Source organism: Rousettus aegyptiacus, unplaced genomic scaffold (assembly GCF_014176215.1).
Source record: "Rousettus aegyptiacus isolate mRouAeg1 unplaced genomic scaffold, mRouAeg1.p scaffold_m13_p_2, whole genome shotgun sequence".
In the NCBI taxonomy this organism is placed as follows: domain Eukaryota; kingdom Metazoa; phylum Chordata; class Mammalia; order Chiroptera; family Pteropodidae; genus Rousettus; species Rousettus aegyptiacus.
In genome coordinates this window covers 145,597,808-145,622,897 of record NW_023416295.1, presented here as the reverse complement: position 1 = coordinate 145,622,897, position 25,090 = coordinate 145,597,808, and the positions used below count along the sequence as shown (strand labels likewise).

At 32.0% G+C, this 25,090-nt stretch overlaps 1 protein-coding gene across 8 annotated transcripts in view; it reads right to left on the bottom strand.

The window, feature by feature from the left end:
• Positions 1 to 25,090, bottom strand: part of SOX5 (SRY-box transcription factor 5) — a 660,043-nt gene that overhangs the window by 82,872 nt on the left and 552,081 nt on the right. For all 8 annotated transcript variants that reach the window (XM_016119244.2, XM_016119245.2, XM_016119241.2 and 5 more), the window contains one exon: positions 19,082 to 19,167. In XM_016119244.2, coding sequence (XP_015974730.1) covers positions 19,082 to 19,167 — 86 coding nt within the window. The remainder of the gene's footprint in view (positions 1 to 19,081; positions 19,168 to 25,090) is intronic.

Sequence of the window (25,090 nt, the reverse complement as noted above, 5' to 3'; positions counted from 1 at the left end):
GCAACAAAAATAATTATAATAGCTAAAGTTGATAGGATGTTAATTGTGTGCCAGGCCCACACAGTATATCTTCTGAACATCTCAACAACTTCAGGGAATAGATACTATTCTTATTTTGTGGAGAAGGATATCAAAGGACAGAGAAAGTAAAAGTCATTTGTCCAAAGTCACTTAGGTAAGAAGCAAAGCTAAGGTTAGAATCCAAATCCTTTTAAAGAACTCAGAACTCTTAACCTCCATGCCTTTTAACCTCTTTTTTGGTTGTTTTAACACAGTAATAGGGTCAGGGCTTTGGGGCAAGGTGTTACACAAGCCCAGGGAGGGCAGTTCTCATAGTACTTCTGACAGAGGCTGGGCTCTTCTGATGATATATCATTGCATATGTAGGGCAGGAAGGAAGTGAGAAGTATCCAAGAGGATACTTTCCCTAGCATTTCATTCTCCTTCCCCGTGGCTATTGCCAGTAAAGAATGTTTCGGTTTGGTTTTCTTCTCAATTCTTGGTGTTGTAAGAGCATGTTAGAGAGAGCTGTAATATGCTGAGGCAGGTTAGGAAAGGAAAGGGTTCCCTATAAATACAATCACTTGGAGGTCAGAGGATGAGATGATGTAACTACTTACATGGAATAGGAAAAAAGTACTGGCAGAACAACCTTGTGGTAGAAGAGAACGTGACAACTACTGGGTGTTGGAAAGAGGCCAGTGAGGTTCCAGTGGGGTGAGAGATGTTTAGAAAAGTAGTTGGGAAGCTATAACAATTTAAGAAGAGGAACGACATTATTAGATTTGCATTTCCACAAGATTAGTCTAGATATAAGAAGAATTGTTCGAAAGGGTTTGGTTCACCTATAGCCACTTTTAACTGAAATAACATTGACCTAATCATTTTTTTTAAAATCATGATTTAAAAGTGATTCAAAATCAATTATAGAATACATCTGGATATATAATTTTCAATATTCTGAGTGTCATCCTTATTTAAATAATGGGTCTTTCCTGTATAATGTAGACTAAAATTTAATAATATTTTTAAAAAAATCTATATTTTGTTATAATCTTGGTTTTCTAAATCATTTAAATAGACTAAGAAATATATATATTTAAGAGGAGCCAGTTGCACTACCCAAATCACACATTACTCTTAAATCAATTAAAATAATAAAAAACACACTCTAATAGCATCTTGCATTTACAATGTATTTTGACATTCATTAGCTCCTCTGATCAAATCAGGCTTCCTTTTCAATTGCACAGGACACATTTCTCATATATCATTTAAGTTATCCAGAAAAATAACAATTGTATTTTCTGCTTTCCTGCTTTAAATTTATTGATTAATTTACTATTTATTGGGCACCTATTATGTGCCAAGCACTGTTCTAGACACTTAAAATATATCAGTGAACAGAGATCTCTACCTTAATGAGAGGACTTTTATAATTTTCCCCAAGAAACTTATAAGACTTTAATCTTTCGTTATATCTATTCAGTAGTTGTCTAACATTTCTCCATATGACATTGTATATTACTTATAATTACTATGAGGGAAATGTATATATCCATGATTCTTAACATTTGTCAATGAATATTGCTTTTGAAAGAGGTAGTCATTCTTAAAAATGCAAGGTTGAGAGATACATGCTACAACATGGATGAACTATGAGAACGTCATGCTAAGTGAAGTAAACCAGAAATAAAAGGACAAATATTATATGATTCCACTTATATTAGTTACCTAGAATAAGTCAATTCATAGAGACAGAAAGTGGAATAGAAATTATCAGAGGCTGATGAAAGGGGGGGATGGAGAATGGAGTTATCATTAAATGGGTACAGAGTTCCCATTTGAGATGATTACATTGGGGTTTAAGGCTACTTGTAAAGGGGTTTAATGCTACTTACTTGTATACTTAGTGACACTTAATATGATTAAATGTTTAAAATGGTTAAAATGATAAATTTGTTATGCATACTTTACCATAATAAAAAAAAGTACATGAGTAAGAGGGAAATAGAAAACATCACTGTTTTCTAGCATCACATTAAGCTTTATGTTTTTAAAACAATTTTTCTCCTAATTTGTTCCCATGTGTTGGATCATTCTGTACATTAATGCAAGAGAATAGATTTAGAAGAAGAAAGAAGTATGGTTATTTTAGAGTAAAAAGAGTTTGGAAATATTAGATTCTTTTACAAATACTTACTAAAAATTACCCCAGGCGTTGAAAACACATACGAATAAAAGCAAGAGAAAAGAGTACCTGATTCTCAATCAACCAAATCAAGTAATGCCCATTTCAAATTAATGGTTGCTGTAAAACAGAAACTGCAGGATCATGCCGACCCTTCACTGACTTTGCAAAAAGCACAGCATTTTCCAGTCCTACTGTAAAAGGTAGTTCTCCCTTCACTTTCCCCAGCTACTTCAAAGCTAGCTTCTTTTTCATATTCAGATGACTGTTTATGAGCTCAATCCTGTTTCAACTGTCATTCTTTACATCAAGGAAAGATAGATGGGACACACCAACTCCAACCTAAATGACCTTTGGATGTGACAAGAGTTTTAGGTCAGCCTTGCTAAATGGAGGCCTTGGTGTATCGAGACATGCCTTGGGGTGAAATTTACAGTGAATTTATTATCTCCCAATGCCCTTTGGACTGCTTCCCACCATCAAACACCATGGCAGCACTTGGAACAGGAAGAAATACATTAACTGGAATCTGATCGTTTTAAAAGGTTACAGCTGCCCAAATATAATTTAATTTCATACTTGCCCTTTGAGGGTTTGGTGTATATTTTCATTTTATGACTGCAAATGATAAAGCTCTTAAGATTCCAGGCAATAAAAAGAGAAAAAAAGTATTTTAAGGGTTAGAAGTCTATTCAGTTCATGCTCAATGAGTGAAGTGACAAATTAGCTTTTTTTTTTTTTTAAAAAAAAAAAAAAAACCTTAACATTTCTCTTTTTTATTTGGATCATCTCTTATTCCTCTTCTGATCCTATACTGCATTTGGTTGATATCAGTATGTAAATACAAACCTCAGATATCAGCCAGTTTGAAATAAAAAGGATAATAAACGAAGATAAAATAGATTTAAAGTGAAAATACTTTAGTATAAGGAACACATATTCTTCAGTAGCACATCCTCCCTTATAATTAGGATAACTTATCCATTGAAGTTTATTGACATCAAATTGACTTACTATTGATGCTGTATTTTTCTAGTATATCACAGTCCCGCAAACTTTAATGAAAGGTTCACAAAATAAAATATAAATGCTACACCATAGCTTTATTAATTTAATTAGTAAACATTATTTCTATTATTACACTATTAGAGTATAAGAATTATGATGTTACTAAATGCCAAATGATCAGAAAAAAAAATCAGACAAAATTCAGATAAAGTCACCTATTGTTTATTATTTTAGCCATCAAAAGAAAATTTAAAAAACTCAAAACAAACTTTTGCTCCTTCTCTTTTACTCAGTAATTTACCAGAGATTTATTGGTTCTTTAAATATCAATCCAATAGAGTTTGAGGCAACACAATATTTTGGATTCATAGCAAGTAATGAGGAAAGCCACATATTGAATATTTAATCTATGCAGATCAAATATAACTTCAAGTTGTATGCGTGTATGCACATGTATACATTCATTCATCATTTTTTTAATTTAGTTAACAAATATTTCTTGAATGATATTGTTCTGGTTCCTATTAAGTTTACACTTTAAAAAATATTTTAGATTTTTGAAAGAGGGTACTCCTAACATGTAAAAAGAAAATGCCCCACAAAATCAGCATTTTAAGTATTATTATAAAATTTAAACATATAAAATAATTATAAATATTAACTACATATTATCAAACTTTAATTTAATGTTGATATGTCACTATTTTAAAAGTATTTTATAAATGCTCTGGATGGTAATGCAAGACAGTACTTATTCTTTTACTTGTTTATTTATTTTTCTCTCTTTCAGTCAATAAATATTAATTAAAGTTCCACCTAAAGTGAGAATAATGTAAAAACAAACATTATCCAAAAATCAATTTCTATAAGTTCTATTAAAAAGAATCTTAATCCCATTTCTCTAAAGAAGATACAGAAATGACCAATGAGCACATGAAAAGATGCTCAACATCACTAATCATTAGAGAAATGCAAACCCAAACCACAATGAGATACCTCTTCACATCCCTTAAGATGGCTATTATCAACACACACACATAAACACACACACACACACACACACACACACACACACACACGAAAATAACAAAGGTTGGTGAGGATATAGAGAAATTGGAACCCTTGTGAACTGCTGATAGAAATGTAAAATGTGGCAGTCTTTATGGAAAACATTATGTTAACTCCTTGAAAAATTAAATACAGAATTTTCATATGATCCAGCAATTCCACTTCTGGGTATATACCCAAATATTTGAACAGTTATTTGTATGCTTGTGTTTATGGTAACATTTTTCACTATAGCCAAAAGGTGAAAACAACCCAAATATATATCAAGGGATGAACGGATAAACAAAAGGTGATATATACCAATAAAATAATATTATTCAGCTTTAAAAAGAAAGGATATTCTGACACATGCTACAGTATGGATGTACTTCGGAGACATTACAGTAAACAAATAACCCAGACACAAAAGGCCAACTATTGTATGAATGAAGTAATTGATAGAGACAGAAAATAGAACAGTAGTTAACAGGGATGGGGGATGAAAAATCGAGTTATTTTTTAATGGGTATGAACTTTCAGTTTGAGATGATGAAAATGTTTTGGAGATGAATAGTTGTGATGGTTGCACAACAATGTGAATGTACTAAATACCACTGAATTGTACACTTAAAAATAGTTAAAATTTTAAATTTTATGTTACATATATTTTACCATGATAAATTAATCTATGGAAAATTATTTTAAAAATTAGCAAAGTTTTGAGTCACAATCAAACCTTAAAAAATAAAATTAAAAGAAATTAAATATTTATAAGATGAAAAATTAATATAAACAGAAAAGCAAATGTTTTCTCCTGAGTATGAACAAAGACATGTTGAATTCAAGGACAGTAGACAGAGTTGAAAGCCATATTAAAATTGGTGAGATTGAAAAAACATCTGTTAAATTGCACAATAGCTGACTTCTCTCAGATTCAGCTGTCCCATTAGCCAGGTATAGCCTTCCTGGGCAGTGGAAGAGAGAATTCCTTTGTGAGGTGGTCAAAGAGACCAAGGGAATTTTAGGGGGTAACTGAACTGTCTTGTGTCCTGATTGTGATGGTGCTTATAACTCATAGAATTGTACACCCCAAAATATAGTCAATTTTATTGTATGTTATTTTTAGAAATTAGGAAATAAACACACACACAGACATACACACACACAAACAAAAGATTCTTACTCAACAACTCTGACTTAACATTCTTAATAAACATTTTGGCATTCCTTGTCAGGAAAAAGTTCAGGGAAATGTGGGAATTTGCTAATACTATAGATTATAAATATATATTTTTAAAAAATACTGGGAAATTTAGACATGTACTTTCTATATCTCTAATATGCCCACATGAGTATAAAGAGTGAATAACAAGCAGTTTGAGTGTGCAGAAGAGCAGGTAGCCAGGGGCCACCACTCACTCCTTGAAATAATAGGATTATAAAGTACCGAAAGTAGACTATTAAATAAGGTGAAAAGCTATTCTTTCCATTTCAGCTGATGCTAAGAAACCAATTGTGAAGTACTTTCATAGTATAAAAATAATGAACTGTGCTTCCATCTCTATGTTTTTCCTTTCCAAGAGAACTAACACTTCTTTCCCAATCTCTGAAGGACAGTTTGAAAATATCCCAGTTCTAATGGGAGAGTGAGTAAAAATACAGTTGTTGCTGGTGTTATGGTCTAAACAAAAGCCTCTATCATTGATGTTTATATGGCATTATTTATGTTTATTAATGGAGAAAATAAATTATAGATGAAAATAACTCCGGACTAGTATCATCTAAGACCGTTCAGGATGTTAGCAATTCTCTTTAGACCAAGAAAAGGCCAGATATATTTTCCACTAATAGCCTCCATTCTTGCCATTTGGTATTCCCAGTTCTAACTCAACTCACTTTTTTTATATCTGGATTACTATTATAATTGTTTAACCAACAACAAATACTCCTAAAAGAGAGAGTCCCTCTGTTTTTACAATTGTGGCAGAATAAAAAAGTAGTTAGAGGCCCAAAACTTGATTAACAAGAGAGAGGGAAAAAGAATTGAAGGAAAGAGAAGAGGGTAAGAGAGGTAGAGAAGGACTGACAGAGGAGGGTAGTTAATAACCCAGAAAAGAAAAGTTAGATGAAGAAAAATAAAGAAAGACATAAAAGTAAAAAAGAGAGAAAGATTTTTAAGAAATAAGAGAAAGGTAGATTTTTTACAGAAATTTTTAAAATAGCTTTCCTATTTTAAAATCTTTAGCAGCCCTAAGGACCAAAAAGTTTATAGTGCCCAACAACTTGGCTGTGTAATTCAAAATAACAGAGCATTCTGATTACTGCTATAAAGCTATTCTATGTCTAATTGTTATTTATTTCCAGATAGCCATTTTTTTTTTCTTGTGTGTAAGCATGTTGTTACGATGTCTATCTGGTAATCTAGCACTGGTCCAACCTGTTTATCTTCCTTCTCATTCCATGGAGATATCATAATTAAAACTTCCTTTCATAATTGGATCTTTGGAGCTAGCTTAACTATTTTCATGTTTCTAAAGCATTTCTTTTGAATGCCTCAGATCAATAACTGCCTCATCACCCTTCTCATTTTTATTGTTTGACAGTACATGAATAAATTTATCAATGAATCAGAGAAGTCCATTTGTAAAGTATAAAGGCTCTTCCTGGCTACTTTCATTAGTACTTCTTTTGCTTCATTTTTTCCCTTCCTCCATGATACATAGGTAGAACAGCTATACTTACATGCATTTTACAAATAAAAAACTTGAATCCTGGCCTGGTTAAATGACTTGAGACAAGACCCAAACATTACTACTTCACAGACAGGTTGAGACTAGAACCCTTATTTGTTGAGCTATATTTATTGAACAATTTGGGAAGTTAAAGGTCTCACAATAGACCAACTACTTTGGCTGCTTTTATTATAATCTAACTATCCATTCTCACTGGAAAATGTTCCCCATTATAACAAAACACTACAGCTTTCCTCCAAAGGAAAAGGTTTGCTCCTTTCACAAATAACCAATGTCATAAAAGCAAAGATGCTCTAGTAATTCTTAAGGGATGGAAAAACATGGAGTGATAAAGTCTTTTTATTTTTAGGAAGAACTGAAAATAGTTGTTTTCTTTTGTAATCTCACATGTTAAAAAAAAGTTTTTCTTAATGAAAGTATATTTTATTTTTATAAAGACTTTCTGTTTGCATTAAATCTGGGGGGAATGGCTCCCAAAGAAGGTGTTTGAACCCAACCTGAATTAAGATGGATTTCTCCATTTGAGATACACTTTTGTACAATAGAACATAATTGTTATATCCCAGAAAATTACCTACTAACTTGAAATATGGGAGAATTTATTAGGCTCATTTTTGACAGTAAAAAAATCCATGAATCAAAGAAATAATGAGGGTGAAAGCTATGCTAAGTGTTTTGTAGGCACTCTTTTATTTAATCCTCACAATAGCTTTATCATGTAGGAACAATATTATCACATTTTACAGGTGAAGAAATTGAGACTAAGAGGTATTCAGTAACTTGACCAGAAACATACACAAGTAAGGTCTTTTACAGAGCTCAGGCTCATAATCCATTTTATAAAAATGCTATTTAAATATTATTTACTTATAAGATATATTTTAGCCTTTTAAAATGTTTAAATAAAACTAGGGGAACATGCTTTAAAGAAAGGGAAAGAAAGTTTAAGTCATCTGTGTACCGTATCCATACCAATATACTACAAAGTGGTTACCATGCAAAAATAGACCCTATAAAAACTAGGTATTTTACACTTTCGCAATGTTATTTAATGTTAGCTTATGTCTAAGGTGACACTACAGCAGCCAAACTTAAAATTGCTCTGGAGGTAAACCAGATGCAATGTGAACCAAATAAAGAGGAGAACAAAAAGCCTTTGTTTTATTATTATTATTATTATTATTATTATTATTATTATTATTATTTAGTTAAATGTCTTGGCTTACTTTATATACGTTAACCAAACATTTTAGCTGTACTATTTCTAATAATTCAAACTTCTTTTAAAACCAAATAACTAAATTCAAGGGGAAACCAGTCATATGAAAAATATTTAGGGCACACATTTGAAGTAGTAGTTGTTATAGAGCACGGTATAGGCAAATTTCAATTAGAACTTGTTATTTTAAAGCAACTTCTAAAGATAGAGGGACAATATTTTCAATAATTCTGCCTTATTCAAAGATAGAAGTACTTGCAATTTTAACTATCATTATTACTTTTTTTATTCTATGTTGAAGAAGTTCTAGTATTAGCAAAAGGAAGAGAGAACATCGTTGACATCAGTCATTAATTACGTTAGTTCAATGCTCATTGTGGCCAATCGTTTGGGAGCAGACTTTGAATCTGTTCCTCCATTTCTTCCTCTCTAATTCCTTTATCCAATAAGTGGTTGGATTAAAAAAAAAAAAAGAGTACAGCATTAAGATAAAAGTCAGGATTAAGAAAGATGGAATAATTAAAAGTTTGTTTCTCTTTTCCCTTTTCTTTCCATGCCCTTGTTCTGAGAAACTTCTACAGGAAACAGACAATTTGAAATGTGCTGGGCTGGCTTAAGTTTTTTATCCGAAGGAATTGAATAGGGCTCTATTTTCGAGTCTTGTGAAGATACTTGCCAACCAAACAATTCAAAATCGTAATGTCGTTTTTCACCTTGGTCCTTCCCTTAGAACCGTTCATTCATCATTGTAAAATCTTATCTGCATTATTATATAATCATCTTTGAATACTATCTTTCTTCTAAGAAACAAATAAAATATCAACAAGACGTGATGTAAATATTCTCACTTTGAACCTTCTATGAACAAATATGAAACAGCACGCTTCTCTGTTTTGTTTTCTGAATTCCTTGATCTTTCAAAAGCTTTCACAAAAGAATTAATTCACAGAGCACAATCACTGAACTCAGCAAAAAGGAAGCAATTCAGAAGGTTGCCATTGTTACTAATATGCAAATCCTACCATTATTTTATTCATCCTTAATTTAATAGTCTAAATGCGAAAATAGCATTTTTTCTCCCTTCATTTTACACAAAACAACTTAAAAATATATTTGATTATATGCATTTATTTTTATGGATACACTGGTAAATGGGAAGAAGTTAGACTTAGCTTTCAGTTGCTAGGATTCCAGGCACATTTCTGTTAATATGTGATTTAGCCAGGTCACTACTTAGAGTCTAAATTGCCTCATCGATAAAATTAAGGAGTTGGAATAGAATGGTTTTTAAATTTTGTTTTAGGAGCATAATTTTTATTCAAATAATCTTAGCCAGTAGAAGTCAATCTATAAACAAATAAAAGTCAAATGGTACTATTTGGGGTGCTTAAAGCCACTCAAACTCCTTTGAATAGTTTGAAACTATTGTTTTCAAAGGTCTCTGAGGTCCTTTCCATTTCAAATATACTTGTTAGGACAGGAGGTTGTATGACTTTCTCGAAATTCTATTCCAATTTCACACTCAATACATTCTCTTAAAATTCAAGCTCCTCTATGATCCATCAAGTATTCTTAACTGACTTATTTTTGCATTCGTTATGATGCTTAGCTTAATAGCTTACAAAGAATAAACATTTGCTGAGTAAATAAAATTTCCAGGATGCTATGGGGTTTATAAAAATAATTTGCTTTTACATTCAAGTTTGAAATCATAGGAACTAGTTTACAAGGAAGTAATGCAAGTTTATAAATTTTCTCAGATTTATGTTGAGAAATAGCTTAGCAATACACAATAAATAAAAGAGTAAAATAAGAGATATGTGCCTTAGTATATATTCTACTAATATATCTAGAAAAAGAGTAAACTTTGAAAGGTTATACCAGAAAATCTTTTTTATATCATTAATTTAAAATATAATTATATAAATAGCATCTATGTAAATAAGTTATTTTCAATTTTATAAGGTATTTGTTTAGAATATTTACAGGTAGCTCATAGAGATTACTTATTTGCATTACACCCATGGAAAAACAGGACTTGGCAGGAGACATTAATTTTATTTTATAAGATATATATTGAGATAAAGAGTAAACAATAGCAAAATATAAAACACTATACTCCAAGTAACATCATAGTCAGATTTTTTTTTTAAGTAAACTCATTGCCTCCCATAGATTCTTGTGATGGGCCTTAAAATTATACCACACAGAGGAATAAAATTATTTCCTCATAAATAAGACAATATGCCTCAATTTTACTAACTTGTTTTTCATGCTGCCTTGCAAAGTAAATCCACTTAAGAAAAGTGTGCCAACTCCTAATTTGCGAGACTGCCTTTAAGCAATATAAAAATAGTTTTAATGCTAGTCGGTAACACTTATTAATCAGCTACTAAAATCAAGCACTTATTATTATCTAGCACATAGTATTTGATAAATGGTAATTAATATATTTATTGCTCTGAGCTCTTTATGTATACTATCTCATTTAATTCTTACAGTAAAATATCATTTATTCCCACATTTTAAAGACTAGAAAACTAAGACACAGGGAGGTTAGGTAACTTGCCTAAAGTCAGAGCTAGTAAATTGCAGAAGCATGATTTAAGGCACAGATGACTGTAGGTCCCTTGCTTTTAACCATTATGTTATAATGACTCTAAGTAATAGTCCCTCTTAAAAATATTAATCTAAAGATAATGCCTTAATATAATAAAACTTTTTACTTTAATCTTTATATTATCTTCCCTCTAATTATCTGCTGCTGAGAGATTAATTTTTTTTTTGTATATAATCAGTTAACTATAATGATGTCTGCCCTATGTTTACCAGTTGTATGTAAGGCAATTGACATATTCCGGTTGCATGCTTTGAGGCTTAGCCATACAAATAATGCGTAATATGCATGCATAAGATTCAATCGTTTTCTGGTATCAACAAACCCAGCATTTGTTCCTCTTAAGGGGTATCTTTCTTCATTTAGCTCTTTAGGCTCAAGATTCTTATTGGTCTTACCAAGGCAAAAACTTTTACTAATATAAAATTTTACTTATAAGGTTGAATTCATCTTGATAAAATATTCCTTGAATAAATTAAATGATACTCTTAACATAAACTAAATGAACAATTAGGTTGAAAAACAAATTTTAGTATAAATACAATCTAGGAATCTGAAGAATATTAGTTGCTCTCTTCATATATATATATGTATATGTGTATATATATATGTATATTTAGCCAAGATTAGAAAATTGAGTAGTTCTGTAAAATACATATACTTTTAACATTTTGATAAATTGATATTGTTTCTAGGATTGTATTTACTGTTGGCCTTGAGCCTAGCTATATTTTCATTATAATAATTAGCTCAGAAACATTTTAGGATAACCTAACTACATTTTGATTAAGAGACTACAGAATGCCACTGAAGAATGCGCATGGCCTTGTGACCAGAAAACCTGGCACTTACAGTTATGTTACGTTAGTGAAGGCAACGATAGAACTTTAAACATAATTTTAAAGTTTACTATCTATTTAATTGGTCATTACAATACAAAAAATGAGTACTGTGGAAAAGCCCACGTGTAGTGATATCTTTGTTAGCATGTAATGAGATACCATAAAACTGCTGGAAATAAACAAATACAGAAATAGCATGAAAAAGAAACTACTGTACTGTCTCTAGTCCACATGTCAAATAGCTCCCAGAAACCCTCGGGGTAGTAATAACTATGGACGTAGCTCCTACCTGGTTCTTCCTTAAAGGAGATTCTTGAACACAGTTGGGTTCTGACTCTAGCCCACATGGGCTTGGAAAAGTCAGAGAAAATGTTGGCTGCACTTTTCGGGCCTATTTGCACATGTTCTTTAGTATGCAGAATGTCTCTGTATATAATTTAATTGTTGTTGGGTTTTTTTGCCTCTATTAATACATATGCAAATGATTCACACTTGCAGCTGTGCTGTATTAATCATATGTGTGCTTCTGTCTGTCTGCCCTACAGGCTCAGGGTTGAAGGGAGAGGAAAAGAGAGAATTCATTCTTTTAACCTGTAAGAAAATTCACTCATGCAGACAGAGTCCAACAGCAAACAAACAGCACACCAGGGTTGTAACTAAAATGAGGAGCAGTTGATCATTTTTTCCCCCTATATGGAAATGACCGTGATCTAAAAGTTAAGCTGAATGGTAGAGTATCTAGGTAGGTAAAGATGAATACTTCACAAGTATTTATCCTTGTAAGTAATTCCATCAACAAGAAGGTAAAAATCCTCACATCTAGACCTCTCCATATGGTTATATTTTTTCCTTATTGATTTTCCGGTGGTTCTTGGTCAGACACATAAAACCATGTTCAGTCACTTATAGTGCTCTGGGAAATATGAAACATTTATCTATGTCCTGTCATAATTATTGACCTCCTTCAGAGACAGGCAGGAGGTTGATAAAAAGATGAACTTCAGTTTTTCATCCACATCTACCTTGATGTTACTCTCTATCAGATAGAAGCTTAAACTATTTTCACTATGACTCCATGTACCTTTGATAGCTATGAAGAAGATTGATTTTAGTTGATATTTTGTATGATTCATTCTCCATTGTGACCACATGTTATGTATCATTTCCTCTATCCCAGAGAATGCATATTCCTGATGCTACTGGTTACTGGAACTGTAGCCCTATGTGATTTCATTTATGATAACTTGTAATGTTGAGTCAAAAATATTATTATAGATTTTAAAAATCCCATTAAAACAATTAAAGATTGATGAATTCATTAAAAAATTTTAAATGAATGCTACTTTCTTGTTTTGAGTAAAAAATGACCATTCAAGAAGAATTTTGATCTTTTTTTCTTTGCTTATCACTATCGATCATTGGTTGGAGTTGACGTTTTTGGTTTCCTAGGTAGAACAGGTAGCAACTATATTTTGGCCGATACAAACAAAGTAAATATAAAGTGAGAAATAAGTGGGTAAATACTTCCATCTAATTTAAAATTTTAGAAGTCAAGTTAAAAAATTAGAAATCATATACTACACAATTACCACTATTAAAAAAAATCATGATGTCCATCAAATAAAATGTAAATGAATGATAATATGAGAAATATATATTAGATGATTTGTTGCCATCTCATTCTATGCAATCACAAATATCCAAAATTTTCAAAGTGTAACTTTATTTTTCTTAAGTAATTATACTCACATTTTAATATTGAAATGAAGCTAGGTTAGTTTTCTGTGTAAATTAATTCCCTTCCTTTAAAAAAAGATCATATCAGTAGAACAAATGTCAAAAGCATCATTGGCTTTGGAAGAAAAAAAAGTAATTCCAAGAGGAAGAGAAAAGAAAAAAGAAAAGAATGGGAAGGAAGAAAGAGAAGAAAGTGAATACAGTATATGAGATTGTTATTGGCTAATTACCTTTTGATAATGTATCCTTTCATTATTTAGAAATAATTTACTTTAGTGTTGCATTGGCAAGTTGAGCCCCATTGAATCAAAAGTATGTCTAGCAGTTCATATTCTTACATATTTTTATTCATTGTTTTATGTATTCTTATACATTAACTAATACTATGGGAATAATTAATATTGCAATGTTTGGTCTTTTTACATAAAATATGAGTTTAAGGAATTATGTAAACTTTAATAAATGTTGAAATACATTCTTTATGCAGCAACCCACGGTTATGATAAGATAAAGGGAGGAAAGAGCAGGAGAGATAGAGCTAGAGATTTCTCACAGACTAAGAATCTTCCAACAGGGGCTGAAAAAAAAATAATGTTCCATGGTCTTTAAATTAATATCATTTGTTCCAGAAATTAATCATATATTGCTTTGTTGTTTTATTAAAAATGATTATGACCATTAGCTCATGATAGTTTCTTTCCATTTATAAATAAGCTTTGAACATCAGCTATTCGCCAGGCATTCTTCTGAGCACTTAAAATACATTATTGAACAGCAAAATATAACAGTTCCTGCTCTGGTGGAGCTTAGAGAATATCTGGAATGGGCAGATGATAAATAAGAAACATAATAAGTAAGTTATACAGTATTTTGGAGATAACTAGTATTATAGAAAAAAAAGTAGAATATGGGAAAAAGGAAGTGTGGTACTTCTGGGAGGTTATTTTATGATTTAAATAGGTTAGTTAGGGTAGACCTCAGATTGGTGACATTAGAGCAAATTCTTGAATGAGGTGAGAGAATTAGCCTTCTAGGCAGAGGGAAGAGCCTTTCAGGTAGAAAGACAGCTAATGCAAAACTCTAAAGTAAGAGCATGCCTTAGCAAGTCAAAGGGCCGCAAAAAGCCTAGTGTAGTTGAAGCAGACTGAATAAGATCATTTGGAGCAAAACTGTTACAAAAAATTTTTTTTAAATACTGGAGTGCCAAACATGGTACTAGGCATACAGTAGTGTTTTCATGTTTCTTGTATTTCATTAAATGAGAATAGTTTTTATTATAAAATTTCAATGTATATCTTATTAAATTGAATTCATACTAATTTTTTTCTTCCATGAGCCAATGGTGCCTTTGATATTTGTATTTCTGCTATTGTCTTTTTTAAAGGATGGAAATAATTTATGTAGAAAACAAATCATTACTGTTCAGCTTAATTCCAATAGTATAAAGCAGAATAGTTATTTAAACGCAACAGACGCATAATTAATTGAAACTATAATGTTAAAATTCACCATTTCATTTATATATATTTATTGAGTCCATAATATATTTCAAGCACCTGATTGAGTGCAAATGATAATGAGTCATTGACCTCATAGATTTTGCCATCTGCTAGAAGCCAGAAAATAGAATTGAAAACATATTCTACCAATGCTATGTGAGAGGGGGAAATACAATGTGCTCTTAGGCCGCATAAGAGCTGCAGTAATCCAGACGTGGGGACAATGAAGTCTTCCCTGAAAAAGTGATGCTTTCACTTGTAACCTCAGAGATAAGTGGGAGTTGGCTTGGTAAAGATGGTGGGTAATGGAGTTGTAGGAAGAAGAAACATCACATGTAAAGATCCAAAGAGGAGAGAGAATTTGAAAATGCCAGGGAGTCATTTAAAGTCTTTAAGTAAGGGGAGGATGTGATCAGATTTTCTAAAATTAGAAGCATGATTCTGACTCACACATAGTAGAGAACACATTGAAAGAAACAAGATGAAGACAGAAAGACCAGTTTGGGAGCTAGTGTGGTATATTAGGCAAACAGAGTAGCTTGACCCAGAAGGGTGACACTTACGAAGGAAAGAAACAAAGGAAATAAACAGATGGATACTTAATATATTTAGTAGGTGGAATGAATGATTAGGTGTAGAGGAATTGGGAGGAAGAGGAGTTAAAGATAGCTCTCATGTTTCTAGTTGAGCAATACAGGGAATGGAGCTATATGCCAAAAACAGAGAATGAGAAGGTCTGGGGACAAGGAAAAACTGGCAAGTTCCATTTTGTGCTGTTTCTAGTGTCTGTAAGCAGCTATATATATCCTCTGAATAGCCAAAAATTAGCAAATAAATAGTTGGCTATATGGATCAGAAGCTCAAGCAAGACTTAAAAGGCAGAAGAAACAAAGACAGATATTTCATTATACAAGCAATAAATAAAATGGTGCCTTGGCAAATGTTAATTTGTATGTTTTATATATGTAACCTAAATAAGTTGTTCTTCTCTCTATAAAAATAAATATATGTCAATGCTTATACTATTTTAACCATACCTAAAAGTACACAGTAAGGTCCTTTTTTAATGTAAAGAATTTTTCGTTACATAGTAAATGTTATATTATCTTATCCAGAAGCAAGAAACAATATTTAGATAATAAAAGATGGTTTATTTTAAAATATGTCATTTTTTTTCTACTTTTAGAATAATTGTACTCATCTTTATTATTTTTTAATAAAGGTCTTGGTTATCGGTTTTACTTAATATCCGAGCCTGACCAACTATATGCAAATGATTATTTCAAAGTAAAACACAAATAGTGGTTAAACAAAGTCAATCATGATTAGGAATAGATTTATAGTATCCCTCCTTAAATCTAGATGTTCAAAAAGAGAGGCTTAAATTGACATATATCTTTGTAAAGAGGTAAGAAATGAAAAATGCAGAGTTTGAAGTAGATAGCTATCATTATGAATCCTGATACTTTCACTATTGCAATTCATAAAGAGTATTTGCATTAGTACTAATTAATCAGCATTATTGTTATAATTTGATTAGCAAATTACTGAGTTAGCAAATTCCTAAGAGGGGCAATGCCTCTAAAGTTTAAAATAATATTGCCTATATTTGGAGAAGCAAATGTAATTGTTTTAAAAACCATGGATTTTGAACTCTGTGACCCAGTTTTCTTGCTTGCCAAATGAAGATATTAATATATAACACAAAGTAGTATAATAAGATAAAATGACATAATCCTTGTAAAAGCCTTACCAGAGACTCTAACATAGAATCTAGGACAGAATCTTAATAACTAAAAGAGAATCTTAGTCACTGAAAGGGACTCAAAAATGATGAAGCCCACTCAAGGAATACTAAGGGATGAAAACGGAGATCTAACAGAGTGTAATTAAAAGCAGAGTTTGGAGAAAATTAAAGCTGGCTCATACATTATACTCCACTGGGATGAAACTTCTCAGAAGTAAGTTCTCAAGATTGGGGTGAATGTTGGATAAGGGATAAGATAAGACAAAGTAATTCTGACTAGGCATTATAGTTAGCTTCACTCTGACCCTCTGGGAAGAAGAATTTGGATGCTATTTTAAAGCAAAGGGAGGGGAAGTATTACAGGTCTCCTTTGCAGCTCTGGGGAAAGTTGAAGTCAAGGTCATGGTTCTGTGAATCTAGTGTCAGGAAAATGAGTAGAGGGTAAATTGGTGCAGGCACCCTAGTAAAAGTATGCTGGTCTGCTTCAAAGAAAAGCCAGAGTATCTGTCATGACACGCATTTGGAATATGTGTGCATTTGCATACCATTTTTCAATCATGAGCAGTGTGTGTGTGTTTTAACAGTAGCTAATAACTTACCATAAAAGAGTTTTGGATTATTAATTTTCTTATTAGACCACAGTGTTGATTTACTGAGATCCTAAGTAAAATATATATATATATATATATATATATATATATATATATATATATATTTAATGGGTACAATGTCACTTATCTAAAGAACTTTATAGTTATAGAACAAATTATAGTTAAAGGAAGAACAAGTATGTTTGGTATCTTTTCTCTTGTTTTCTGATAAAGAAAAAAATTGTATCTTTAAATTTTAAGGGAACCTGCTATCACATCGTAAGGACAGAAATCAAACTTATTTTGAGTCAAATATTCTAATATTATCTCTATAGGAAAAGAAGTTCGGATTGCTGCCTAACGAAGATACTGTGTACTAGAATCCTGCAATGAAACATAGCGGAGGCCCCCACCTCACCCTTGCTCCTTTTCACCATTAATCCAATGGTGAAATGCCTAACTTGCTTTGAAAAAAGACATTGTAAATCTCTAAAACTATTATTTTTTGTATTCAAATCTACTGCCTGATAGTTTTCCCTCTTCCTTTAATTCCACTACTCTTTTTAGTTTTACCTATTACGACTACTTCTCTGTGTTATAATCTTTTCCTAGATGCCATTTCAAAGGATATGAAATGTCATGTTACTTTTATTTTCTCTGTGGCTCCAACACTTCTCGAGGTATTTCCAACAGAAACTCACACTGTAGCTTTTTGCAGAAAAGGTGAAATAGGAATGACTGTTATCAACCTCTGGAGAACATGCACGTCTCGGCTCCTCCTATGTTCTTTGTGAGCCCCAGCTGGGTTTTCAGAAACCCACAAGGTCTTCTGACAAATCCCCTTTGCAGGCCAGATGTATCTATGTTTTGATGCTATAATATAAAACTATATTTTTCCTTATTGACTAAGATCACCTATCATGACAATGTACTTTTATGTTTTAATTTCATTAAGCACAACTGCTTTATATCTGGCTTTACAGGCATACTGTGTCTTTCAGGCAAAAAAAAAAAAAAAAAGAAACTTCTCTAAAGGGAAGATTAATCTTATCATTAGATGATGTTATTCCTATTAATTGCATAACTATAAAGTCCATAATAACAGAAACTAGGAAAGATTTTATAGGATGCTGATTCAAAGATTTAAATAGTTAATGAAAGATACCTATAATATAATTTATTGATATTCTTTTCAACTCCAGAGACAAAATTTCCAAAATCACTTGGTCATCTAGTAAAGTTATCCCTTGACATTCTTGGATATATGGGAATATATATTTTGCAGGGATAGATAATATCCAAACTGATGGCTGGATAAAATTGTGCTCATTTAGCCACCTGCTTGCTTGGTCTACTTACCCTTGCTTGCCCAATGGAGCTGGCATTAGCAGGAGAATAAAGAGACCTACAGAGTGCTTCAGTAACACTGAGCATCTCGAACAATTTTAAATGTAATTTTTGTTAAGTTTCCTTGATCCGTAAGTATCTGTTTGAATATCTTTTGTAGATATTTTTGTTCTTTTTAACTTGATGAGGACCATTCTGTGAGGAAATTATGGCACATGGTAATCAAAGCAAAACTACAGCTCATTTTGTTAAATCATACCAGGCAATAAAAAATTACAATAAGCTATCTTTAGTACAGAGAACAGGGCTAAAAATTAAAAGAATCAACATTTTAATTTTTAGTTGAGGATCAGTACAAATAAATTCGAAAACAAAAAAGAGTGAGACAAATATCACTAGTCAGTTGTATGTTGCTTTAACAGGATAATAGCTATTTTCAGTATTTACTTAACCTTTGTCTCTTCAGTATTGTTTCCTGACTTACCTGCAGTTGGAGTGGGCCTAAGCCTGGTGTTGCTGCGGCAGCAGCTGCCATGGTAGTTGGGATCAGCTGAACAGGGTAAGGGTCACCTAAGTAAGAGAATAATAGAGGCGTCAGCACCTTTTATCTACTCTCCACCTGCAAATTAAACTCATGCATTCACTCTTTCCAAAAGCCTTCTTTTGTGTGCCTTGCTGAGGCCTAATGAAAAGCTCTATTGTGCAGCCTTTTACTAACACTCTTTTCACAATTCTGGCTGAGAGAGGAATGTGAATAAAAGGCACAAGCAATTAAGGCGGAAACCTCATCCTTTTTTCATGATGTATTTAGGAAAATGGGAGGAAAAAGTGCACATTGATCAGAGGACTGCACTTTACAACACACATACACACACATCACATACACTCACACACCTGACAATCTTGATATGAGCACACCAACTCCTCAGCAAATTTAAAATGTTATTATAAAAGGAACTTAACAAATTTTATTTTAACAAATTAAACTCTCAAGATTTAAGCCAAGTAGCTTATCTTTTCAATGCTATGTTACTGTCTTGACTGAAATAACTACTTAAGTTATGTCCTATGGACAAATTCATAATAAAGAAAACATTTAATGCATTTTCAGTTATATAAAATAATATTGGTATCATTGTTATTCCAGAGACTAATGTTTATAAAAATATAAATGAAGCAGAAAATAAGTCGTTTCTCCCAAAGGGCTTCTGTTTGTGTGACTATCTAAAAAAATTAAATCTAAGTAATACAAAATTGATCTAAACCTTACCATATATGACCTATAAAGGTATAGACACACACATATGTACATATACACACATAAAAAAGATTATAATGTGTAGTTTTGATGTAAAAATTTTTTTCTGCTTAGGAAGAGGTATGACAAACTTTTTGCATATAGCCCAATGTTACTCAAACTGATATGTAATTATTATTTGAAATATGACCATAACAAATAATTGAAAATAATAACTGTAAAAACAATTTTCTAATATATAAAATGTGTTTTAGAAATCTAATTTGTGAAAAACTTAGTGACTGTCAAATGTATAAATAATATAACTGACAATAACTCAGTTAATATATTTATTCAAAAATATTTATTGAGTACCTGATATGTTGCTATGTACTGCTCCTGACTCTAGAAACAGAGCTTTAAAGAAGACTAATATGAAGAAGAAGTATATTTACTGGGATTTAACACCCTAGCTGTGTGTTCACAGTCATACTTTTTATATTTGTCAGTTCCTTAAATTTGACTTTGTCGGGATTTGTTTTTATGTGAATATTTAATTTTTCAGTTAAGTGCATGTGTGTGTGTATTTTTTAATATTTTTATTCATAAATAAGACCCCAAAATTCTATGTTTTAGGTTTCAAAATACCAATATCTGACTCTACCACTGCTAATTTGGTCTTCCTAGATCTTACAGCTTAATGGAAGAAAAAGATATATTGAAAAGAAAAAAAAAGTAAGATTAGTATAGAATATATTGACTGGTAAGATAGAAAAGTATATAATGCTACAGACTACCTTGTGTGTGCCCCAAACCTAGTCTAACAGGTCCACGACCACCTCTAAGAAGAAGTCCTGTTTAAGCTAAAACCAGAATTAAGCAAAAGCTAGCCAGGCTAAGAAGGGAAGGAAGAGTATTATGAGGGAAGTAATTTTCATGAAACTCGTAGTCAGACGAGTCCTTTATATCATAGTCCAGTCAGTCCCTGCATTGCTGAAGTTCAGTGTAGATAAGGAAGGAAAGATAAATGGGGCTGGATAGGGAATCCCGGGCCAGATTATAAAGAGCTTTATAAACAATATTAAAGAACTTAAACTTTATCCCATAAAATAAGGGAAACCATGAACATGAAAAATAAAACAGGCTGAGTAAAATCACCTGGTTCAGAGATTGGAAGCTGCAATCAAGAATATAATATATAACTCATATATAATGCATAATAATAGTCTGGACGAGGGTATGATGTTGGGGTGAAGAATGATGAAGAAAGTCAGATGATATTTAAGAGGCAGAACTGACAATACTTAATGATCTTTTGCAATGAGAGAAAGAGCAGATTCAAGGATGACTCTCAGATTTTTCACTTAAATAGCTAATTGGGCGGTGGTACTATCTATTGGGTTTTTGAACATGGATGAGAAGCAAGATTGCCACTGTGGGCCTGGTTGAAGAGAAAGGAGAGGCAGAGAAGATAACTTCAGATTTAAACATTTTAGGTTTAAAATTACTATTAGATATCCAAATAAGTATGTTCATTGAGGCTCTTGATAAATATGTTAGGACTTTAGGAGAGTAATCCATATAGGAGACATAAATTTGAGAGTTGTCAGCATATATCTGAATTTAAAGCTATAAACCTTCATGAGACCATTTAGGAGTTAAGAAAAAAAAGAAAAAAAAAAGAGGTCCAAGAATTACTCTAACATTTATAGTCAGGGAGATAGGTAACTAGCATAAAAACAGAGGAGAAATATAAATTTGGTGTTCCAGGAGCCAAGTAAGGGAAGATTTTCAGAAAGAGTGATGAATTTTTTCAAATGCTGAATTTAATAATGGGGAAGTCATTTAGTAACTTCACAAGAGCAATGTCAGTGGAGTGGATAGTGGGAAAACCTAACTGGAGAGAGTGTGATAAACAAAGCAGGACTGAGGTTAAGAAACTGAAAGCTGAAAGTGTAGACCTTTATTTTTTGAAGTAAAGTTATTGAGGAGCAGACCTGGCATCACCTAGAAATTTCTTCGAAGTGCAGAATTTCAGACCCCATCCCAAATCCACTGTAGCAGACAGCCTCTAAGATGGAACTCCAAACAACTCCCACTTCCTAGAAATTCATCCTTGTATAATTTCCCCCTCTTGAACAGGAGGAGGCAAAATTGATGAGTTATTACTTTTAGGATGAGTTTACACCATGACTGGCTCTGTCTTTCTTAACTCCTCTCCATCCTTACTCTCTTCTTTCTTCGTCTTGGAGCATGCAGCTTATATTGTGAGCTGCCCTAAGGAGATACTAACAGCAAAGGACTGATGTCTTCTGCTAACAGTAAGCAAAGACATGAGGTCTGCCAATAGCCAAAGAAGAGAGTTTGGATGCAGATTCTTCCCCAAATTAAGCCCACTGATGACTACAGTACAAGCCAACACCTTGACTGAAGCCGTGTGAATGATCCTGAGCCAGAGGTATCCAGCATGGGCGTGTCCAAATAAATGTTTGTTTTCTTAAGCCACTAAGTTTTAAGATAACATGTTAAAGCAACAAGCATGTATCTTCTGAATTAAAATTTAAATTTTAATAAGAGCCCTACATTATTTGTATTCATTTGAGAAGTACTGAACAAGACAATTGCACTGCGATGTTTTGCGTTAGCTAACGGAGGATGTAAAATCAAGGAAACTTTATTTAAAATGTATACACTTGTAAAAATTATAGCATGCTTGTGTATCAATAAGAAAGATCTAGTAAATAGTAAAAAAAAAAACCCAAAAGACCCTAATGCTACAGGTTGAGGGGGCAATTGATGTTATATGATAAGGCTTTAATTATCATTTGGTATTTTCAATATATAATCTAAAAAACACTGTTATGAGATTTTATAAAGAGAATTTTCGATGTTTAAATGCTGAATTTTTATTTATGCAAACTAGCTAAAACAACAAATATTATAGCATGACTATTAGAATTGACAATTAAAACACTTAAAACTATGTAAGTCATTTATATTCTTCATTTAATGAATATAATATATTAAAATTAACTGCCTTAAAGGTATAGAGGTTGTGGTGCTCTTCACAGTAATAATTCATTTCATATAAATTACTCTCCCTGTTGTGAATTAATCAATAAATAAGCACTTATAATGTCTACCAAGGGACCAGAGTTCTGCTTGGTGCTGTGGGAGATGAAAATAACAAAACAAAACAAAACTTAGTCTCTATTTGTAACACAACTATCTTTTCTAATTAAGTACTTATTTGAGTAGTATTGACCATCAGTAGGTGCTATGGGGGTTAAAGAAAAACTAATTATTCTCTTTAGAGAATAAAGGTAAAAATAAGAGTGAGCTTAGCCTTAAAAGTTTGCAGGTAGATGGGACAAAAGAGGTTTTAGGTTGGGCAAAATGGATCAAAACATGATTATGACACACAGAAGGAATGGAGAGAAAACGATTTAAATTGATAGGTGATAGAATAAGAGAAAAGAGATTGAAAGTAGAGTTAGGAAACTGTTCAGACTTGAGGATATTTAAATACAAAAAGGCAATGGATAGGAAATGAAGTTTTAACAAGTATCATTAAAGAAGGTAGGTACTAGGAAGTCTTAAAGATGAACCTTTATCTCTGATCCCTGATACTAAACATCTGCATAGGTGTTTGGGCAATTACGAATTACTAACATCTAACTGTTAATAACAAATTGAGTATTACATGTACATTTGAAGCTCATCCGTTAAAATATAGACCATTATGTAACATTAAAAAAGAAGCATATATCAGAATACTATTTTTTCATTTCCTAATTTATTAATGTCTATTAATGAAATGAATATAATTATTTTTTCTTTGGCTATATATACATTTGAGCCTTGAACTATACGATTTGAACTGTATAGTTCATGCGGAACTAAATAAACCTGTTCCACATTTCATGCGGAACTTTTAAAATTGTTCTGTTTTTTATCTGTGTTTGGGAGTCAGCAGATGCAGAGCTCCGACTGTATACATTGATCTATGCCATTATATATAGTGACTTGAGCCTCTGTGGATTTTGGTATCCACACGAAGTGTCCTGGTACCAATTCCTCACAGATACAGGCCAACTAAGGTTTAGAGAGTCAAAGTTATACACAGATATTTGACTGTATGGGGGTTGGCAGCCCTAATCCATGTTGTTCAAGAGTCAATTGTGTGAGTGTGTGTGTGTGTGTGTGTGTATGTTGAATAACTATTATGTTATATAAATGCTATATTGTATGGGTGTGTAGATGTATATTTACAAATGCTTTATACATGTGTTATGGGTTGAATTGTATTCCCCAAAATTTGTATGTCAAAGTCATAAACTCTAGGATCTCAGAATGTGACTGTATTTGGAGGTAGGGTCTTTAAGAAGTAATTAAGGTAAAATGAGGTCACTTGGGTAGACCCTAATCCAACATGACTGCTGTCCTTATAAAAAAAAAAGAGATTAGGACACAAACAACACAGAAAGAGGAACAACCATGTGAGGACGAAGGGAAAGATGGCCATCTCCAATCCAAGGAAAGAGGTCTTACAATGAAATCCACCCTGTTGACACCTTGATCTTGTACTCCGAGACTGCAGAACTCTGAGAAAATAAATTTCTGTTGTTTAAAGCTACCCAATTTGTGATATTTTGTTTTGGCAGCCCAAGAAAACTAATACAACATGTTTGCCATATACAGCCACATATCAATGTATTTGATGTTTGAGTGAATTGGAGAAAACAAAAGACTAGCCGTGATAATGAAAAAGATTACTATAGCTATTATATACCTTTAATCATATATAGTTTCAAAGATATGTTTATAATCATAAACAGGATATCTAATTTCCAAAGGTTGGTGTCTAAAGTACCACATTATCACAGCCATCTCCATCCAATATACAAATATACATTACTTGAAGCATATCTACCTTGTTACTAACGTTTCAGGCCCAGAAATTTGTTTGAAATTTGTCCCATTACTAAGTAAACACAAATATAACAAATATAAAAACAGCCAATATATCAATTTAATTTTTAATTAAATTCAAATTATATTAAATTAAATTAAAAATATATTATATGCATGTTTCAGTGTTCTAAACTGGATATAGAATGTATTAGGCTTTAAAAACAAGGACAAGGGTAGCTCTTAATGCAAAAGAAAAATTTAGAAACTGGTGGGAAAAAAGATCTTTTATTGAATTAAATTCTGTCATTTATTTGTACCATTCCTCAATTAACTATACTAAAA